General features: G+C 38.4%; 1 protein-coding gene across 3 annotated transcripts in view; it reads left to right on the plus strand.

The window, feature by feature from the left end:
* Zc3h13 (zinc finger CCCH-type containing 13) overlaps positions 1-17,336 on the plus strand; it is a 65,829-nt gene that overhangs the window by 30,618 nt on the left and 17,875 nt on the right. For all 3 annotated transcript variants that reach the window (XM_048421958.3, XM_048421960.3, XM_048421959.3), the window contains exons 6-11: positions 487-626; positions 1,176-1,333; positions 6,688-6,885; positions 11,627-11,934; positions 12,829-13,491; positions 15,720-15,911. In XM_048421958.3, the coding sequence (XP_048277915.3) occupies positions 487-626; positions 1,176-1,333; positions 6,688-6,885; positions 11,627-11,934; positions 12,829-13,491; positions 15,720-15,911 (1,659 nt within the window). The remainder of the gene's footprint in view (positions 1-486; positions 627-1,175; positions 1,334-6,687; positions 6,886-11,626; positions 11,935-12,828; positions 13,492-15,719; positions 15,912-17,336) is intronic.

A 17,336-nucleotide genomic window follows, 5' to 3' on the forward strand; every position in this document is an offset into this window, starting at 1 on the left:
ATCAAAAGGGCAGAATTAGAGAACTGAAGTTCCAAATTCCTGGCCTAACCTTCCCTTAGTAAAGAGGCTAAAGCAGGGACACAGGTCCTCTTATCCTGTACGAAGAATTGAAGGCCTTGGTGCCCTCAGTGCGTAGCTCAGTACTTTAATTGTGACTTTTGTTTTGCTTTCATCCAGTTTTTTCTGTGCTGGGGCTCAGAGCCATGGCCAAAGCAGATAAATGCTCCATCACTGCTATATCCCAGATTGAATTCTAGCTGTTAAAAATCACGTAACAGAAACCACGCATCTGATAGCCACAAGACACTTTCAGAAAATATAGAAACCTTAATATTAGATTTTCAGAAGGAATTAAGTTCTTCATAGAAATATTATTCTAATGAAAGAATACACTTTTAAAAGTTCTATAAAAGTTTACTGAAAAGTCTAATTCTCTACACATAATTATAATAGTGTCTAACAAATAATGGAATTTGTATTTTAAAGATTCTGACAATGGAGATATTAATTATGATTATGTGCATGAGTTGTCATTGGAAATGAAGCGTCAGAAAATACAGAGAGAATTAATGAAATTGGAACAAGAAAACATGGATAAAAGAGAAGAAATTATCATTCAAAAGGAGGTATGTGTATTGAAGTGAATGTATTACTAACATAGCCATGGATATTGAGCACAGAAGTCAGCTCCAAGCTGTAGCTTAATTCATACTAACACAGTGGTAAACTATTCAGCTCCCCACATATCAGCGCCACCATAAAAGATTAATCATTCAATCTTTACATGAGGTTTTAAGTGGAAAATGGTTTTGCTGTTGGACCAAACGGACACTCCATTGCCTGTATCCATCAGCGTGATACAAAATGAGTTCTACGCATCTCAGGCCCCTGATGTTTCTAGATTGTCCTGTTTATTTTTCTAATGTACGGAAATAGAATTTATTTGGAAGTAATTTCTGATTTTCCTGAGGAAATTTTCAAAATTTTAACTTTAAAGTACTTTTTTGATATCTGTATTTGCTAGAACTGCTTAGTTAATATATAAGTTCAAAGCATGGGTTCTGGAGTTGGTCTCATGTTGGTGGATGGAACTGCTCTGGTTTTTATTCCCCTCACCCCCAACTTTTGTTTTGGTTCCGCGAGTTTCTGAATTGCCTTGATAACTAATTTGACAGGTTTCCCCAGAAGTGGTGAGATCGAAATTGTCTCCATCGCCCTCTCTGAGAAAGTCCAGTAAATCGCCAAAGCGGAAGTCAAGCCCCAAGGCATCTTCAGCTGGCAAGAAAGAGCGGAAGGCTGCTGTGGTGGCTTCTCCACTGTTGGACCAGCAGAGGTCAGTAGGTGATTTCAGTGCCGGAGAGCAGGATGTTTCTGCAGTGCCGCTAACAGAACTGCTTGCTTGGCTAAGAGAGTGACTCTGCCGTGCTAGTCTAGCCCTTTTCTTAGGGTCGTAGAGACAAGGAAACAAATATCCATCCACACACTGGAGCTTTTCAACTCTGGGATTAGTGTGTGTGGTATGTATGCGTTTTTATACTTTAGACAATATGTATCACTTTTCAAAGTAAGTACTATTTTTTTGATTGTTTTTATTGAGCTATATATTTTTCTTTGCTTCCCCTCTTTCCTCTCCCCTCCCCTCCTACCTTCTCCTATGGTCCCCATAGTCCCAATTTACTCAGGAGATCTTGTCTGTAAGTACTATTTTTATATATCGAACTGGAACACAAATATATCCTGCAACTTTCTTTATTCAAGTTGCTTTTTTTTCCTTAACATATTTTAGCTTTTAGTGTTTATACTACATATTTATCTTTCTGTTGTCCCATGTCTTTGTTTACAGTTTATAAGCATTGTATACACAGGGAGTGTTCTACTTATGTCTCTGTTTACATGCCACGAGAGTAGCATGCACTCAGCAGTATGTGCATTGATTAGATATACTGTGTACGTGATATAGCAGTCAGCTAAAGAAATCAAAATAGGAATAATGAATATAATTACAGTAAGGACTAAGAACAAGACAGGAGACAACTCCTTTATTATGTAGTTTGAATTAAGGTACATATACTACTTTTTTTTTTTTTTAACTAAAAACATGCCTTAATACTATTTGGCAAGTCTTGTTTAGCTGACCCCACAGTAAAGCTCATGTTGTCTTCTGCTTTCAGACCGTAACTCAGGCTTCAGTTCCTTTATCTCTTTGCCTATGTAAGATGGGGCCTACTCAACAAGGCAGATAGATTTTTCACTCAAATACCTCAGACCAGTTTAGATGCTGTAAGAGAAATCTTAAAAGAACAATTCCAATTAAATTCCAAAAAGAATTCCAATGCTGTTGAAACTCTTTTTCTCACCTCAGAATGAAACTCAGACTCCTTAAGAATGACATTTATACTTTGACCTTTTTTATCTTGTCAATATTTTTGTTTCATTCTGCCCTGTCTGCTTAGTTCTTAATGCTCAATCCTGTAGACTTTAACTTAAATTCCAAATTTTCTGTTAGGTTTCTCCATTTTTTTCTTACTCTACATAGTTTCTTTCCCCATCAGAATTGTTGTAGATTCCTTTTCATCCTAATTGCTGTTTTCATTATATTTCAGCTATGGCCTGTGTATTTTACAACCATTATTAAATTTGAGCTTCTTGAAAATTGGCTCTTGATGGTTCATTGTTCTCTCTCTGCACAGCTCCTCATTTGCTTAGAACTTTTGCTTTGTGACAGGTGCTCTCGGGATCCTCTCTTTGTTCCTGGGACTGAGTGATACTGTGAGGGGTCTGAAAGAGGGTGACCTTTAGGTTGGTGTGAGCCATCCTGACTTCTTCTTCTTCTTCTTGACTGTACAGCTACTCTCCGTTCATCCATTTGTCTAACAGGTTATATCACCCAGGCAGCCTTTATTTTCTTACCTTTCTGTTTATGTACTCCTTGAAGCTTATTCTCCTCATAGAAATTTTTAATAACTATTTAGATATAAAGCGTTGATTTTCATCCTGTTTTTCATATAATCTTTTACTATTTACTATTATCTTATCCTTTTATTTATTGATTTGAATTTCATCACATTTGTTTAAGTGCTATATTTCCTATATTCCAATATGTTGCTGCCCTTAAGATGTAACATTAAAATATAGAGAAAAAGGTACTGTAAGACAGTACATTATAAAAATACAAGGAAAACACTAAATTAAGTATAGCTTTTTTGTTTTTAATTGAGACAGTCTTATGTAGCTTAGGCTTATCTCTGAAACTTCCTTGAATTGGTATTACTACCCTCCCAAGTGCTGGGATCATAGGGATGTGCACCAACACACCCTGCACAATTATAATGTTTAATTTTAATATTTATTCTTATTGTGTATAGGAGAGTGAGCATGCTCATACTGCAGCATGCCAAGCATATGGTGGTTAGAGGACAACTTTCAACTTCTGGTGGTCATTTGTCTCCTGGGATCAAACTCAGGTCAACCGGCTTATACAGCGAGGACTTCTACCTGCTGAGTTACCTTGTTAGCCTTTGTACAGTATTACATTACCTTTAGTCTGCTGTGTGTCTGTGTGTGTCTGTGTGTTTCTAACAATTAATGGAGGACCTTGGATGGGCTACATAATCATTGTATCACTGAGCTACATCTGTAACCTGCAGGTAGCTAACTTTTAATTTCATTGCCTAGTCATACTATAGACTGTTTGAAGACCTACTAAACTCAAGGATGGGACTCTGTTAAAACTGAATAGGGTATTTCAACCAATGCTAGTAAATCAACTGAGTGACAGACTCATTGATCTTTTTAGGTTAGCATAATGGATAGATGTAATTACTGGTAAATTAAGTCATACCTTTCTCTGAAAGCTGATGCTTTCTTTGGTGCTCATTCTAAGATGTAGTGTGCTGGTATCGGGAGATGCACATTACAGAGTGATTTTTGAATAAAATGCATTTTCTCTGATTTGACCATTTGCTTTTTTAACTTGGATAAAGTTTTCTATCTAGATACTTTTATAAAGACAAATATGAACTGTGTTTAAAGTTGCTCAGAATAGTTACAGAGTAATATAAAGATGATAAAGGTAGACAGTGGACTCTATGCCATGAGTAGGAAGTATAATGTATTATGTTGCTAAAAAAATACCCAGCAGACTTTAAAATGGTGAACGATCTTGCTGAGCTCAGTCCCTTCATTTGGAAAACAATGCAGTATAATAGAATTTTGCTTTCCAACCCTGTGTTTTTAAAGGCGATATGAAGAAATTCCAATTTTACTACTTTTTAAGTTTGAGAATTTCATCCATGTGTTTACTGTGTGCTACTTCTCCTTCTCCCGGCTCTAGCTTGTCCTGCGTCCTTCCGCCCTCTCTCGAGCTCTTCTGTAGTTATTTTATACGCACCCCTGCATGCGTGCACGTTGGTGTTGCCCTTATTAAGTTCTTTAAGGCATTTCTGGTTATGGTAGCAACTGCATCCTAAGATGTTGGTGACTTAACACAGCAGCAGTTTCTCAGGCATGTGGAATCAAATTGGGTGTTTCTGGACTGGAGAGATGGACAGTCACTGAAGTGCTGACCTGCAAGCATAGAGCCTGAGCTTGCTCTCCAGAGCCCACATACACAGATGGGCATAGTGGTGTGCGTTTGTAGTCCCTGACTGTGGAGACTCTGTGGAGAGTAGGAAGGAAGCTGGCCAGCCAGACTAGCCTCATTGGTGAGCTACCGGCGAATGAGGGACCCTGCCTCAACGGAGGTGGGCAGCCCTCGTAGGGTGACATGTGAACCTGGGCTCTAGCCTCCACACACGTGGGCAAACGTGTACCCGTGGGCCATGTTGAAATTTTCTTGGGCTTTCAAAGAAGTTGAGAGAATGGAATGAATATATAAGGAAAATAAATGGATATTGTGTTTACTTAGCTCTGTGGCGTACAGTAGCCTGGCATATGGAAATCCTTGAAGAGTCATTTCAGAGAACTGTACTGTAGAGAGTTTAGTGCTGGGCCAGGAGGAAGACCAGTGAACATGCAGCTTGTGTCTATTATGTGGAATAATGTGGAAATAAATTTTTATGAAGGATTCCACCATATATTCATCTCTAAAATCTTAGAATGAATGACAAATATTGTCTGTTTTTCCTTTAAAGTGGGCAAAAGTTTAGAAATAGAGGCATTTATTATGACGTTGTGCACAAAAGGTTTCTATAATCTCATGATGTATTGAGGTTTGCAGCTATTACCGTTGTTGGTAGAAGACAAGGATGCAGAGATTCGGTCATCAGATTTTAAGACTCTCTTACTTATGTAAGTGTTATCTACACTAATAACAGAGGGATATGGACCAAGAGAGCTTAATTTTCTGAAGACTAACCATGAGTCAAATGCTTTTATGCTTTTAATCTTTTTAACATCTTACCAGCAATTCTGAGGACTATGCTATCCATTATAATAATATATTCAGTGAATCTTGGGACTACAGAAAACTCAAGGTCATATGAAATAAGCTCCACTGGAACCTTACTCGAAGTGTGAAGTCAAGGGGCTCCTTAAAGTCCTAAGAAAATGTTGGACAACTAAGAGCAGATGGTGTATTCAGAATTGTCCATACAGAAAGCAGGAATAAATTTAGAAAATTAGATTCATAAACTTAGCACATTCATAAGAATATTGCATTGATGGGTTTAGGTTTTCATTGTTGTTGTTTTGAAATTGGAAAAAGTCTGTGTAAAGACATTTTTGGGAGGAAAGATTTTCATGTACATTGAAATGATTAAGTATGGAATTAGTCAAATGGCTGTGACTTAAAAATATCCAATTGAAGACAAATGTGAGATTCTGGGAGAAGCCCCTGGAGGTTGTTGCTACAGTCGCACCTCTTGCTTTTCTGCAACACAGTTGTGGCCAAGAAACCATTGCCAAGTGAAGTGTTTATCCTTCATGTTTTCTTCAAGAATTTTAAATTTGGGGTTGTATGTTTCGGTCTTTGATACAGTTTGAATTAATTTCTGTATGTGATCCAAGATAAAATTTTAGCTTCATTTTTGTTTTGTACATGACTATCTAGTTTTAAATGAGTAGATATTAAAAGGAAGAGACAGAGAGATATTGAAGTGTGTTAAAGATCTTTATAATGTTATGTTGGTATGGTATTTTTCCTTTTGTATTTCTTGCTTTGTGGTTATGACTGACTTAGAATTCTGTGAAGCATGGGGTGGCCTTGAATTTACAGCATTCTCTCCTTAGTCACCCAAGTGCTGGAATGCATCACCATGGCCACCCAGGTGCTGGGGTTGCATGCATGCATCACCTTGGCACCCAGGTGCTGGGGTTGCAGGCATGCATCATTGCACCTCATGATGCTCACCTTTTTCATCTATGTTTATATATGGGCTAAAAACATGCAGCTTTAGCAGTTGTTTTTATAATGTTATATCTTTTCCTGAAACTCTTCCACTGTCCCTAACTTCTCTTAGAAACTACCCTTTGGAATGACATCACTAACAAGCATTGTTTAGAAAAAAACAGTAAATAAGTTCTTTGCTCCTTCTCACTTTTCCCCTGCATATTGGCTGTTAGTATACAGCGTAGTGAATGGACAAGTAATTGAAAAGAAGGTTGCTGATTTTTAAGAAGCACTTTAAAATATCCAGGTGTGGTTCCAGAAATATTGAGACTTCTAACTATAGCTTTGTATACCTTCAGGACTTCAAAAAGCAACCAAAGTAAAAAGAAAGGGCCACGTACTCCTAGTCCACCTCCTCCTATACTGGAAGATATCATTCTGGGGAAGAAATACAAAGAAAAGTATAAAGTGAAAGACAGGATAGAAGAAAAACCAAGAGATGGAAAGGACAGAGGACGGGATTTTGAAAGGCAAAGAGAAAAAAGAGACAAGCCAAGGTAAGTAGAATTGTTTAGTCAATATTTATGTAAAACCAAGACTTCTGACCGTGCAGAAGCTGTGTGGCTTTTTACAATTATTTTTGTTTCAACTGTATATATTGTTTAATAGTTTCTACAATGAGTCGTGAGTTATGTGTTATTTAACATCAAATTATTTTAGTGTATTTACTGTAAGTGAAAGTGGAAAATGATAGCCATATTAGATGTGTAAAGTTGGCATGTATGAATGGCAGTGTGAGACACATCCTCAGAATGTCGTTCTGTACATTTGAAACTGCGTTCGTCACACGGTACTCTCCCACACACATTCTGGTGTCTCTGTGAATTTAATGGCTTTGACTCCTCATGGGCAGAATCATGCAATATTTTACTAGAATATTCCCTTTAGTATAATGTCTGGAGAGTTCATCCATATTGTAGCACGTGGCATATTTTTCTTCTTCATAAGGCTGAGTAATATTTCATATGGTGCAAATCATACTTTGTTTGTTCATTCCTTCATGAAGAAGGTTTCGCCTTTGGGTTGTTTTTAAATAGGACTGTTTTAACATGGGTCTCTAAATATCTCTTCAGGAAATACTGCCAAGTCTAGTACATAAAGTTTTCTGCTGTTTTCTTTTGAGACTTATATTGTTTTGATGTGTGGATTTGAAAGGTCGTCTGGAGGTTGAGTTTGCCATCACATTTGTTGAAATGACTATTCCTGTTTAATTAATTCTGACCTCTTTGTGGAAGGTCATTTGAGCATATGTTTGAGTGATTGTTTCTGAGCACTTACTCATTCTACTGCATGGTTTTGTATGTGTTCCATGCACAAATGTATGCGTATGAGATAACACTCAAATCCGCTAGGACGGTCACTATAAATACAACTTTGTGCTTTTTAAATATATCTCTGTACTATGTTTTGAATTCTGAAAGTGAAACCTCCAACTTCAATCTTTTTAAAAATTACTTTGGCTCTTTATTTGAGTTCCCCTAGGTTTCCATAACTTTTAGGATACAAATTTTCTCTTGTAAAAAAAAAAAAAACTATTGGAATTTTGAAAGGCTTTGGTTATAGATTGCTTTTATAGTGTGGGTAGCTTAATAAATCTCTTGTTTTTTATTTTGTTTTTTTAACAGTCTTTTGCTACCTTCTTTTAATATTCCTAAATTTATTATTTTGGATGTGCTATAAGTGTATTTTCTTAATTTCCTTTTTAGTTTGTTTATTGTAGTGTGTAAAAGCATAGCTGATGTTTTATGTCATTTCTCCTATAACTTTATTTGAACTCATTTATTCTAAAAGGATTTTGTTTTGTTTTTGGAGAATTTAGGTTTCCTACGTGCAGGATATTGTCATCTACAAATATTTTTACTTTCCTTCCCTTTTAGAGGATATTTATTTATTTTTCTGGCTAAGATATTGCAAACTATGTTGAATAGAAAGAGCACCCTTGCTGTCATCCTTGTCTATAGGAAAAGCCTCCATCTTTCTCTGTTAAGTGGTATATTAACTGTGGGCCTTTCATAAATGGCTTATTGATTATTATCATCATTATTTCAAACAGGACCTTACTGTGTAGCTCTAACTGGCTTGGAGCTTGCTATGTAGACTAGGGTGGCCTGGAACTTGCAGAGGCCTTAAACTCTGTCTTCTGAGTGCTGCTGGGATTAAAGGTGTGTGCTACCATGCTCAGCTCTACTGAGTACTAGTAAATGCTGTTGAATTTTGTCAGACATTTTTGTGAATTAGTATGCATGAATGATTTTTTCCTTCTTTTAGTTAATGTGGTATATTTTATTACTCATTTTTCAAAATGTTACACTACCCTTACATTCAAGGAATAAACCCATGTGGTCATGGTGTGTGCACTTTTAACATGCTGTTCAAATTACTTTGCTAGTGCTTTGTTGAAGATTTCCGTATGTTCATTTTCTTCCTTGTTTATAAGATTTGTGAAACACAAAAAAAAAAAGATTTGTGAAACACAACTTTGATGAGAGCCAGATTCATTCTTGATTGTTTTTCAGATTAATTCTTCTGTAAATTTGATGCTTCCCTTGGAAAAGCATATTTCTTTCCAGCGATCTCAGTCTCTTTCTGTCTTCTCTCTCTTTCTCAAACAGGATTTAGAAACATTTTAAGAAATAGGGAGATGGCGTGGTGGTCTGCAAGCAAGAACACCTGAGCTCAATTCTCAAGTGCAAACAGAAAGCCAAACATGGCTACATATGTCTGTAGCCCTACCACTGTGGGGTAGAGACAAATGGGTCCTGAGAGCTAGCTGGTCAGCCAGCCAACCTAGTTCAGCGAGAGACCCATTTCTAGGCAGTAAGGCAGGGATTGATAGAGGAAGTTACTCGGTCCTGCTCTGGCCATCTCATGAATCCCTCCCCTGCAAAGGAGGATTTAAACAGGAACTAAAGGAGAGAATGGCGCGGGAAAAGGATACAACACTCTTCTGTGAAAGGTGTAGGCTTCTCAAGAGAGTGGCCAATCTTCTTGAGTTTTTCATGTAATCAAAATTTTGAAGTTACGTGATCAGGACAGACATTTTACAATCAAGTAAATTGCTTTGATACAAAATCCTAAGCAAATTATTTGGTCTTTGACATTTATTCAGCTGCAAAATAACCATAATACACTTCATTGGATTCAAGTCAGGACTAAATGAAAAAATACTCTTAAAACTAAGCAAAAATTATAAATGCTGTTTTTCTACCAAAATGGCAGAAACTTGGGATTATGCAGTAGAATTGGCTAGATTCATACCTCATATTTTCAGTGTCAATGCTTATATAGTTCTACTGTATTTTAGAGCAAGCCAGTTTCATTACTTAGCTCAAACCTTTTATATAAACAGTGCATGTGGAGACTCGGGTCCATTCAGGCTCTCAACCATAGCTGCCACTTCCTGTCTTGATTGCAATTTTTCTTTTTCTCTAGAGCTTCTTGGTCATTGACTTTTTTTGCAGGGGAGGGGGTGAACGAAAAAGAGCATCTCTCTATTATGTAGTTCTGTCCTGGAGCTCACTCTGTTTCCTGGGCTGGGCTTAAACTCACAGAGACCCACCTGTCTCTGTCTCCTGACTGCTGAGGTTAAAGGTGTGGGCTATCATGCCTGGCTGGTCTTTGACTTTTAAAGTAGTAGAGGAGAAGAAAATGTAAGGCTCTTTAAAATCAGTATTTTCTGAAACTTAAAAGAATGTATGAGAAGAAAATATGGTTACGATGATAAAGTCATTATTTGGTGATAGTATTTGGGCTTTAATTTAATTTTGATTATTTTAAGCTTAAACTGTAGTTTTCCTTTTAGGCACCAAGATCTAATAGAAATGTGTTACATAGTATTGTTTTAAAGATACTGTGGATTTACTGGGACTTTTGTGTGTATATTCTTTGAGCTAATCATCAAAGAATATTATAGATACTCTTAAATCCATTTTTTAAATGTAATTTAAACAGTTTATTGCAGAATAGGCCTATCTCAAATGGTAGCATTTCTTATTGGTCTTTCAGTTCCTTCAGTATTTTGATGGCAGACTTGATTGTGTTGCAGTGGCCCCGCCAGCCACTGTTCTCATGCGGAACCACAGTGCCAGATGCCAGCAACTCTTCTCTTCATCTTGGTCTTGCCACAGAAGGAACAAGTGTCTTGGCATGCTAGCTGATTTCAGTTTCTTCACCATTTTCCGGAGGAAGGCACCATAGCAGGTCCTATATTTCTTAACGCTCCGGCCTTTGTGGTACATTTAGCCATGTTGCCAGAACCGAGGCCCCAGCCTTGAGAGGACCTCTTGAGTCAGTTTTAAGTGTAACCTAGAAAGAAATTGAGAATTGAAGTTCAGCGGCAGTCATTCTTCATTTTTTATTTTTAAATATTATTTTTTGTTTTAGGAATCATAATATAATTAAATCATCTCTCCCTACCCTTTTCTGTCTCCAAATCCTCCCATGTACTTTTCTTTGTTCTCTTTCAAATTTATAGCCTCTTTTTTCTTTGGTGTTTGCATGAATGCATGTTCCTAGCTACATAAACACAACCTTTTTAGCCTGTAGTGTTATTGCCTGTATATTTTGAGGGCTGACCATTTGGTATTGGATGACCAATTGATATGCTCTTAGGGAAGGCTGTTTCTCCTGCTCTGAGTATTTGTTAGTGCTGGTAGTTGTTTGTCTAGGTTTGAGGCCTCATGACTCACCCCGTCCACGTTAGCATGTCTCTTGGTGCCATCCTTGTTCAGCTCATGTTTAGCAGTCATGTTGGTGAGACTTTATGGGTTTAGCTTCTGACATTTCCAGGAGATCCAGTCTCACAGCAAACTCCATGATCCTCTGGCTTTTTCCACTGTTTCCTGAGCCTTAGTTGTAGGAGTTGTGTTGTGAATGTTTCTATTGGGACCAGGCTCCACAGGTCTGCATTTTGATTGGTTGTGGTCTCCTGTAATGGTCTCTGTTGCCCTTGTGGGTATAAAGACACAGAACGCAGTTGGGGATTATTCTGGCTTAGTAAACTGATGGTTGTAGGTTCATCTCCAGGATTTCTTCTAGAGCTTTTGTTTGCACTTGACTCATAAATCACTTACATCTTTAAAATGTAAGTGATTGTAATTTTATAGCATTGTGAATTAAAGTTTATTCTGGGTTATTGCCTGTACTTCCACTTCCAGCTTTCATTTTATATCTCATCTTAAGAACTTTCTGTGGCTGGAATTGAAAACTCTTAAACAAGTTTCTTGTGTTTACTCATAGGTCCTCCTCCCCAGGACAGCACCATTCTCCTCTGTCTTCTAGACATCACTCCTCCTCCTCGCAGTCAGGATCGTCTGTTCAGAGACATTCACCTTCTCCTCGTCGGAAAAGGACTCCCTCCCCATCCTACCAGCGGACTTTAACTCCTTCTTTACGGCGTTCCGCCTCTCCTTACCCAACACATTGCCTGTCTTCTCCTCAGAGGAAGCAGAGTCCTCCAAGACATCGCTCTCCAATGAGAGAAAAAGGGAGGCATGATCATGAACGGACTTCACAGTCACATGATCGGCGTCACGAAAGGAGGGAAGGTATGCTCTGTGTTTGAGCTTTTGTTTCTCAGAGTTCTTGTACTTTATTTTAAAGTTGCATATCCATATTTATCATTACATGAGGAATAGAAGAGGATTGTGTTCTATTGAGTCTTCTGTGACATCTGGACTGGGTCATGTAAAGTATTAAGTATGTACCAGTAGGCACTTAGAAGTATGTAAGTTGGTACCTTCTAAGCCCTTTTAATGAGTACTTTTGGCTGTTTGAGTGTTAATTTATTGCTTTCTATGTAACTTAAAAAAAAAAGGAGAAAAATGAGTTGGGGACTTGGCTCAGTGGCAGAGTGCTCGCCTAGTATTTGCAAGACCGCAAAGATTAGTCCCCAGCATAGGACAGACAGACAGACAACCCAAGGAAGGTGAAAGGAAGGAATGCAGCAGATAATTTACCCAAGTTTATGAGAGCTGAAAGTGTGATAAAAGGCAAGGCCAGGGGAAGCTCTCAGGTCAGCGGCCAACTCCTGCAGTTTCTAGGTGTGGGTCACCAGTTCAGGCTAGATGCTTTATAGAATAATAACTCATATCTTTGTGTGCTTTATGTATTGTGCTGTCTGCATGCATCCATGTTTACCTATGTGTGCACATATGTATGCAGTTGGGAGTACTGAGTGTGCATCTGTTGGTGTCTCCCTTATTGCTGTCCACCTTGTTGTTGAGACGCTCTTTCGCTGAACCTCAGCTCACTGAGTAGTCCAGGCAGCCCCAGGCATGTGCCATCACATCTGGTTTAATTTTGTCATTTACCCTTTATTCTGCCTTTTTCTAACATGAATCTCTTTTTGTAATAAATCTTAAATGCTGTGTGTGACATGTATCGTCTAGTTCCCTGAAATTGTGAACAGTATTAGAGTTGTTTCCTAAACTGTGTTACAGAAACTCGAGGCAAAAGGGATAGAGAAAAGGACACCAGAGAAGACCGAGAGTCTGAACATGACCATAGGGATGACAGAGAACCTCGAGACAGCCGGGACCGGAGAGATACTAGAGACCGTAGGGAACTAAGAGACTCCAGAGACATCCGGGACTCCAGAGAGATGAGAGACTATGGCAGAGATACCAAGGAGAGCCGTGATCCCAGAGATTCCCGGTCAGCTCGGGATGTACATGACTACAGAGACCGTGAAGCTCGGGATACTCGGGAAATTCGAGATGTTCGGGATGCTCGGGAAGTTCGCGATGTTCGGGATGTTCGGGATGTTCGGGATGCTCGTGATGCTCGAGATGCTCGCGATGCGCGGGATGTGCGGGATGTGCGGGATGTTCGGGATGCTCGCGATGTTCGGGAAATCCGGGATGTTCGGGAAACCCGGGATGCTCGAGATGTTCGGGATGCTCGAGATGTTCGCGATGCTCGCGATGGTCACCGGAAGGAGGATGTGTACCAGGAAGAAGCCCGCAGTTATGGCAGAAACCACCTGAGAGAGGAGAGCTCTCGAGTTGAACTAAGGAATGACTCTAGAAATGAGTCTCGAAGTGAAATTAGAAATGACAGGATGGGCAGAAGTAGGGGGAGAGGACCAGAATTGCCTGAAAAGGGTAAGGTGTTTGGCATGTTAATGAACTGTATCTTGAATATTCATATAGAAAACATTAACTTTCTTTAGGTTTCTTTTCTAAATGTCTTATTGTGTACATCTATTGTTAGCGTTTTGTGAGAGTAATTTGCAGTCAGTTAAATTCCACATTGGAATTACCAGCTTGAATGAAAAAACTAATTACTAACAAGTAGTGTTTGGGTAATCATCCCACTGTACTGACTGATGTAGAACACTATGAAAATTGATACAAATACAACAAAATCACAAAAAGATAATTTCTAATTAACTGATGTATATGTGATCAAATGCTTATTCAAGTAAAGTTAAAGTGATATATTTTCAAAATTGATGCCAAAGTAATTGATTTATGTATTCAGTAATTGATTTATGTATTCAGTATTTATTACTTGGTTCAAACCATCATGTGTCATTTTCTTAATCCAAAGAACTGTGAAATATTTGTGACTGTTTCTCAACTACTGAGATTTAATCATTTAATCCTTCCTGATCTGTTCCTCTAACCTCTTCCCAAGCACCACAGATTCCCATCTCTTTGTGCCTCTCTCTGGCTTGATGCTCTAGTCCTTTTGGGGAAACACATTTAAGTGTGAAAGTCTTTTGGCTTCTTTATAATTGTCTTGGCTGTTGTTTCAGGGAATTTTTCTGTTTGTTTTGATCTTGACATATGACCTAGATTGGTCTTGAACTTGAGATCTTCCTTGCCCTTCTTTCTCTAGTATTGGAAATATAGACATGTACCATTAAGCCTAGTTTTTAGACTTTTCTTCGTTCTTTACTTTTTCATGTAAATATTAGAAAATTTTGCAATTTCATGAAAAGCTGTTGAATTTTTCTTTAAAATATATTTGGCATATTATTTAATACCTTTTCCTATTAAAATTTTATGCATATTTAAATTTTAAAAATCATAGCTGGGTGGTGATAACATACACCTTTAATCCCAGTACTTGGGAGTCAGAGGCAAGTGGATCTCTGTGAGATTGAGGTCAGCCTGATCTACAAAGTGAGTTCTAGGACAGCTAGGGCTACACAGAGAAACCCTATCTTGAAAAACCTGAATAAATAAATATTAAAATATATTTGGAAGGAATCAAAAATTCATAGGCTCTTACAAAGAAATGAAAGGGAAGCTTCTGTGCACTGGCTTTGCCAGTGTTAACATCTTAGCACAGCATCAAAAGAAGAAAGTATCTTGGCCACAAAGCCTGTGTACATGAGCAAGTGTGTACATAACGGTTACATGAATAGTCATACTGCCTTCTAATCAGGTTAATCATTACACTGTTGAAAGATTCTCATGTGTTGTTCCTTTGTAGCCACACCCATTCCTTCCGCATCCTGGACTCCTATAACTCTCTGACAGATCTCTTGTTTCATGAATGTTTTATAAATGAAGTCATGCTGTATGCATTTTATTGGCACTGGCTTTTTTCACTTAGCACAATCTTCCTCCAATCTGTTGACAGTTTTTCCTTTTTATGGCCAAGTGTATTGGTAGATTTACACCATTTGTTTAACTCTTCACTGCTGAGAGAAGTTCAGGTACCTTCCAGTGTGGTGACTGTTATGAATTACAATACTTAGAAAAATGAACATTTATTTTTTTCATATCTTTCTTTGTTGAATTTTTGTTTTGTTTTGAGACTTAAGTCTTCCTGTAGCCTGGCTTTGCTCTCCCGTTCCTCCTATCTCATTCTTTCAGGTGCTGGGATTGTAGACTTGTTCAGCCATGCCTACTTTCCACAGCTTTTAATAAATTTTGGTTACTATTTCATTTCATCAAATTACCTTGGTTCTGTATTGGAATATTTTCATAACAAACATACAATTAAAATAATATATATATACCTGTTTTCTCCAACTTTTCATGATGTTTCTATTAAATATGAAGAAGTAGTTTTTTGAAATTTTTTTTCTTACTGTTTTGGGAGTTTAAGTCAGCCTTACAGCTTTTTGTTTCCATCAGATGTCTTCCTTATAGATAGGACAAACTACGGCCTAACTTACTATGCTGTAGGCAGTCTTTAGACAACTTGGGTCTCTGACCCACATAGTGTTTTGTTTTGTTTTGTTTTTTTCGACAGTGTTTATAACATTTTAGAATTTAAAAAATTAAAACTTTATTCTGCTTTGAATAAAGATTGTGACTGATAAACTTGTTGCATAAAATGTGTCTGTTAAATATTTTGAACATCCTTTGTGTAGGAAGTCGAGGCACAAGAAGTTCCCAAATGGATAGCCACAGTAGCAGCAGCAACTACCATGACAGCTGGGAAACGCGGAGCAGCTATCCCGAGAGAGACAGATACCCTGAGAGAGACGCTCGCGATCAAGCCAGGGATGCTTCTTTTGAGAGAAGGCATGGAGAAAGAGACCGGCGGGACAACCGGGAGCGAGGTTGGTCAGACAGCCATATGCCCTTTAGTGCTCAACAGCTGGGGGGTTGTTCTTCAAATCTGTTTCAAGTCACTGCTTTGCAAAGTGAAAACAGATTCTGTTGAGACTAAAGAGTAGATGCAAATCCCCGAGATGGGAAGTAACTACGCTGTCACGTCTCAGAGAACGAAAGAAGACTGGTGTGGCTGTAGTATGCTGACGTATGCCCACGTGTATTTTCCCAGTGCATACAGACAGCTGAGGTGGGGTGATTGCCAGGACTGTGGGAAAGTAACAATTCTATGGAATGCCGAGAAAGCTCTCTTAAGTAAAGAGGTATTGTCTGTATTAGCCCAGAAATTGTGTAAGCTTGCTGGAAGGAACAGTGTTAAAGTGTAGAATTGGTATTGATGAAGTAAGTAGCCATACAGGCCAAAAGAGACTCGTCTGCTCCCAAGTAGCAAACATTAAGTTATGGGGCTGCGGTGAGGGCTTCTGTAGTAGGTAGCAGAGCAGCTGGAGGAAAAAATTACAAAGGGACTTTACACAACTATAAACAACCTCTAGGCCAGACTGGAATGGTCAGATTCCAGTGCTTCTTACTGGCTACAGACAACTGGTTTTAAGCACGTGGGTCTGTCTGGGTTTTTGTGAGAAATGTGCATCATCCAGTTGGGGAACTGAAGGCCGACACCGACCACTTGAACTGTTGGCGATGTCATCATCTGACAAGAGCTGAACAAGTTCTGTAGTAAGGAAGCAACTGTAGAGATGGGGCTGAGAAAGAAAGTGTTAGGATGAAGTCAGCGTGCTGTGTAGAATGGGACTGGGAAGCATTGAAGAAATGCGTCTTTGAAAAGGGCATTTTAGGGGCGAGAACAGGATGCCAGTTTGGCGTGGTGCTGTGGCACTTGTAGGGCCTTTGTATTTTTCTTTAAGATGGGAAGTTTTGGCTGGGATCATAAAGGTTTCATCTGCTAAGGAAGTGGCTGGGCTCTCGAGCTTTTGGTGCTGCTGTGTCAGAGGTCACAGATAGGAACTATTGGGAAACTGTCATATTGGGTGTGGTTATTTCGTAATGGTGATTTTGGTTATAATCACCAAACTAGAAATTTCTCCTAAACTTGGTCTGCTGGAAAAAACAGTTGTGATGCAGTAGATTCATTTCAAGTTGTAATGAATTTCAGCAAAAGGAGAAAGGAGTGAGGAAAGCAGACTTTTGGTTCTGGTATTTCTGAGTAACTCTGGCAAAGTTACCAGAGTCACTTCCACACCAAAGCTGCTAAGGTTTTATAGAAAGAATAGTAAAGACTGAGCAGGATTTCATCGTGTTTGAGCTTGAAAAATCTATGAACTTTTGAAAGAAACCTAGAAACTCATAAAGAGTAAATGTAGACAAATGTTACTTTTTAGCTTTTTTTAATTTTTCCTTTTTTAAAATGCAGT

The sequence above is a fragment of the Myodes glareolus genome, chromosome 12 (assembly GCF_982192425.1).
Source record: "Myodes glareolus chromosome 12, mMyoGla1.1, whole genome shotgun sequence".
NCBI lineage: Eukaryota > Metazoa > Chordata > Mammalia > Rodentia > Cricetidae > Myodes > Myodes glareolus.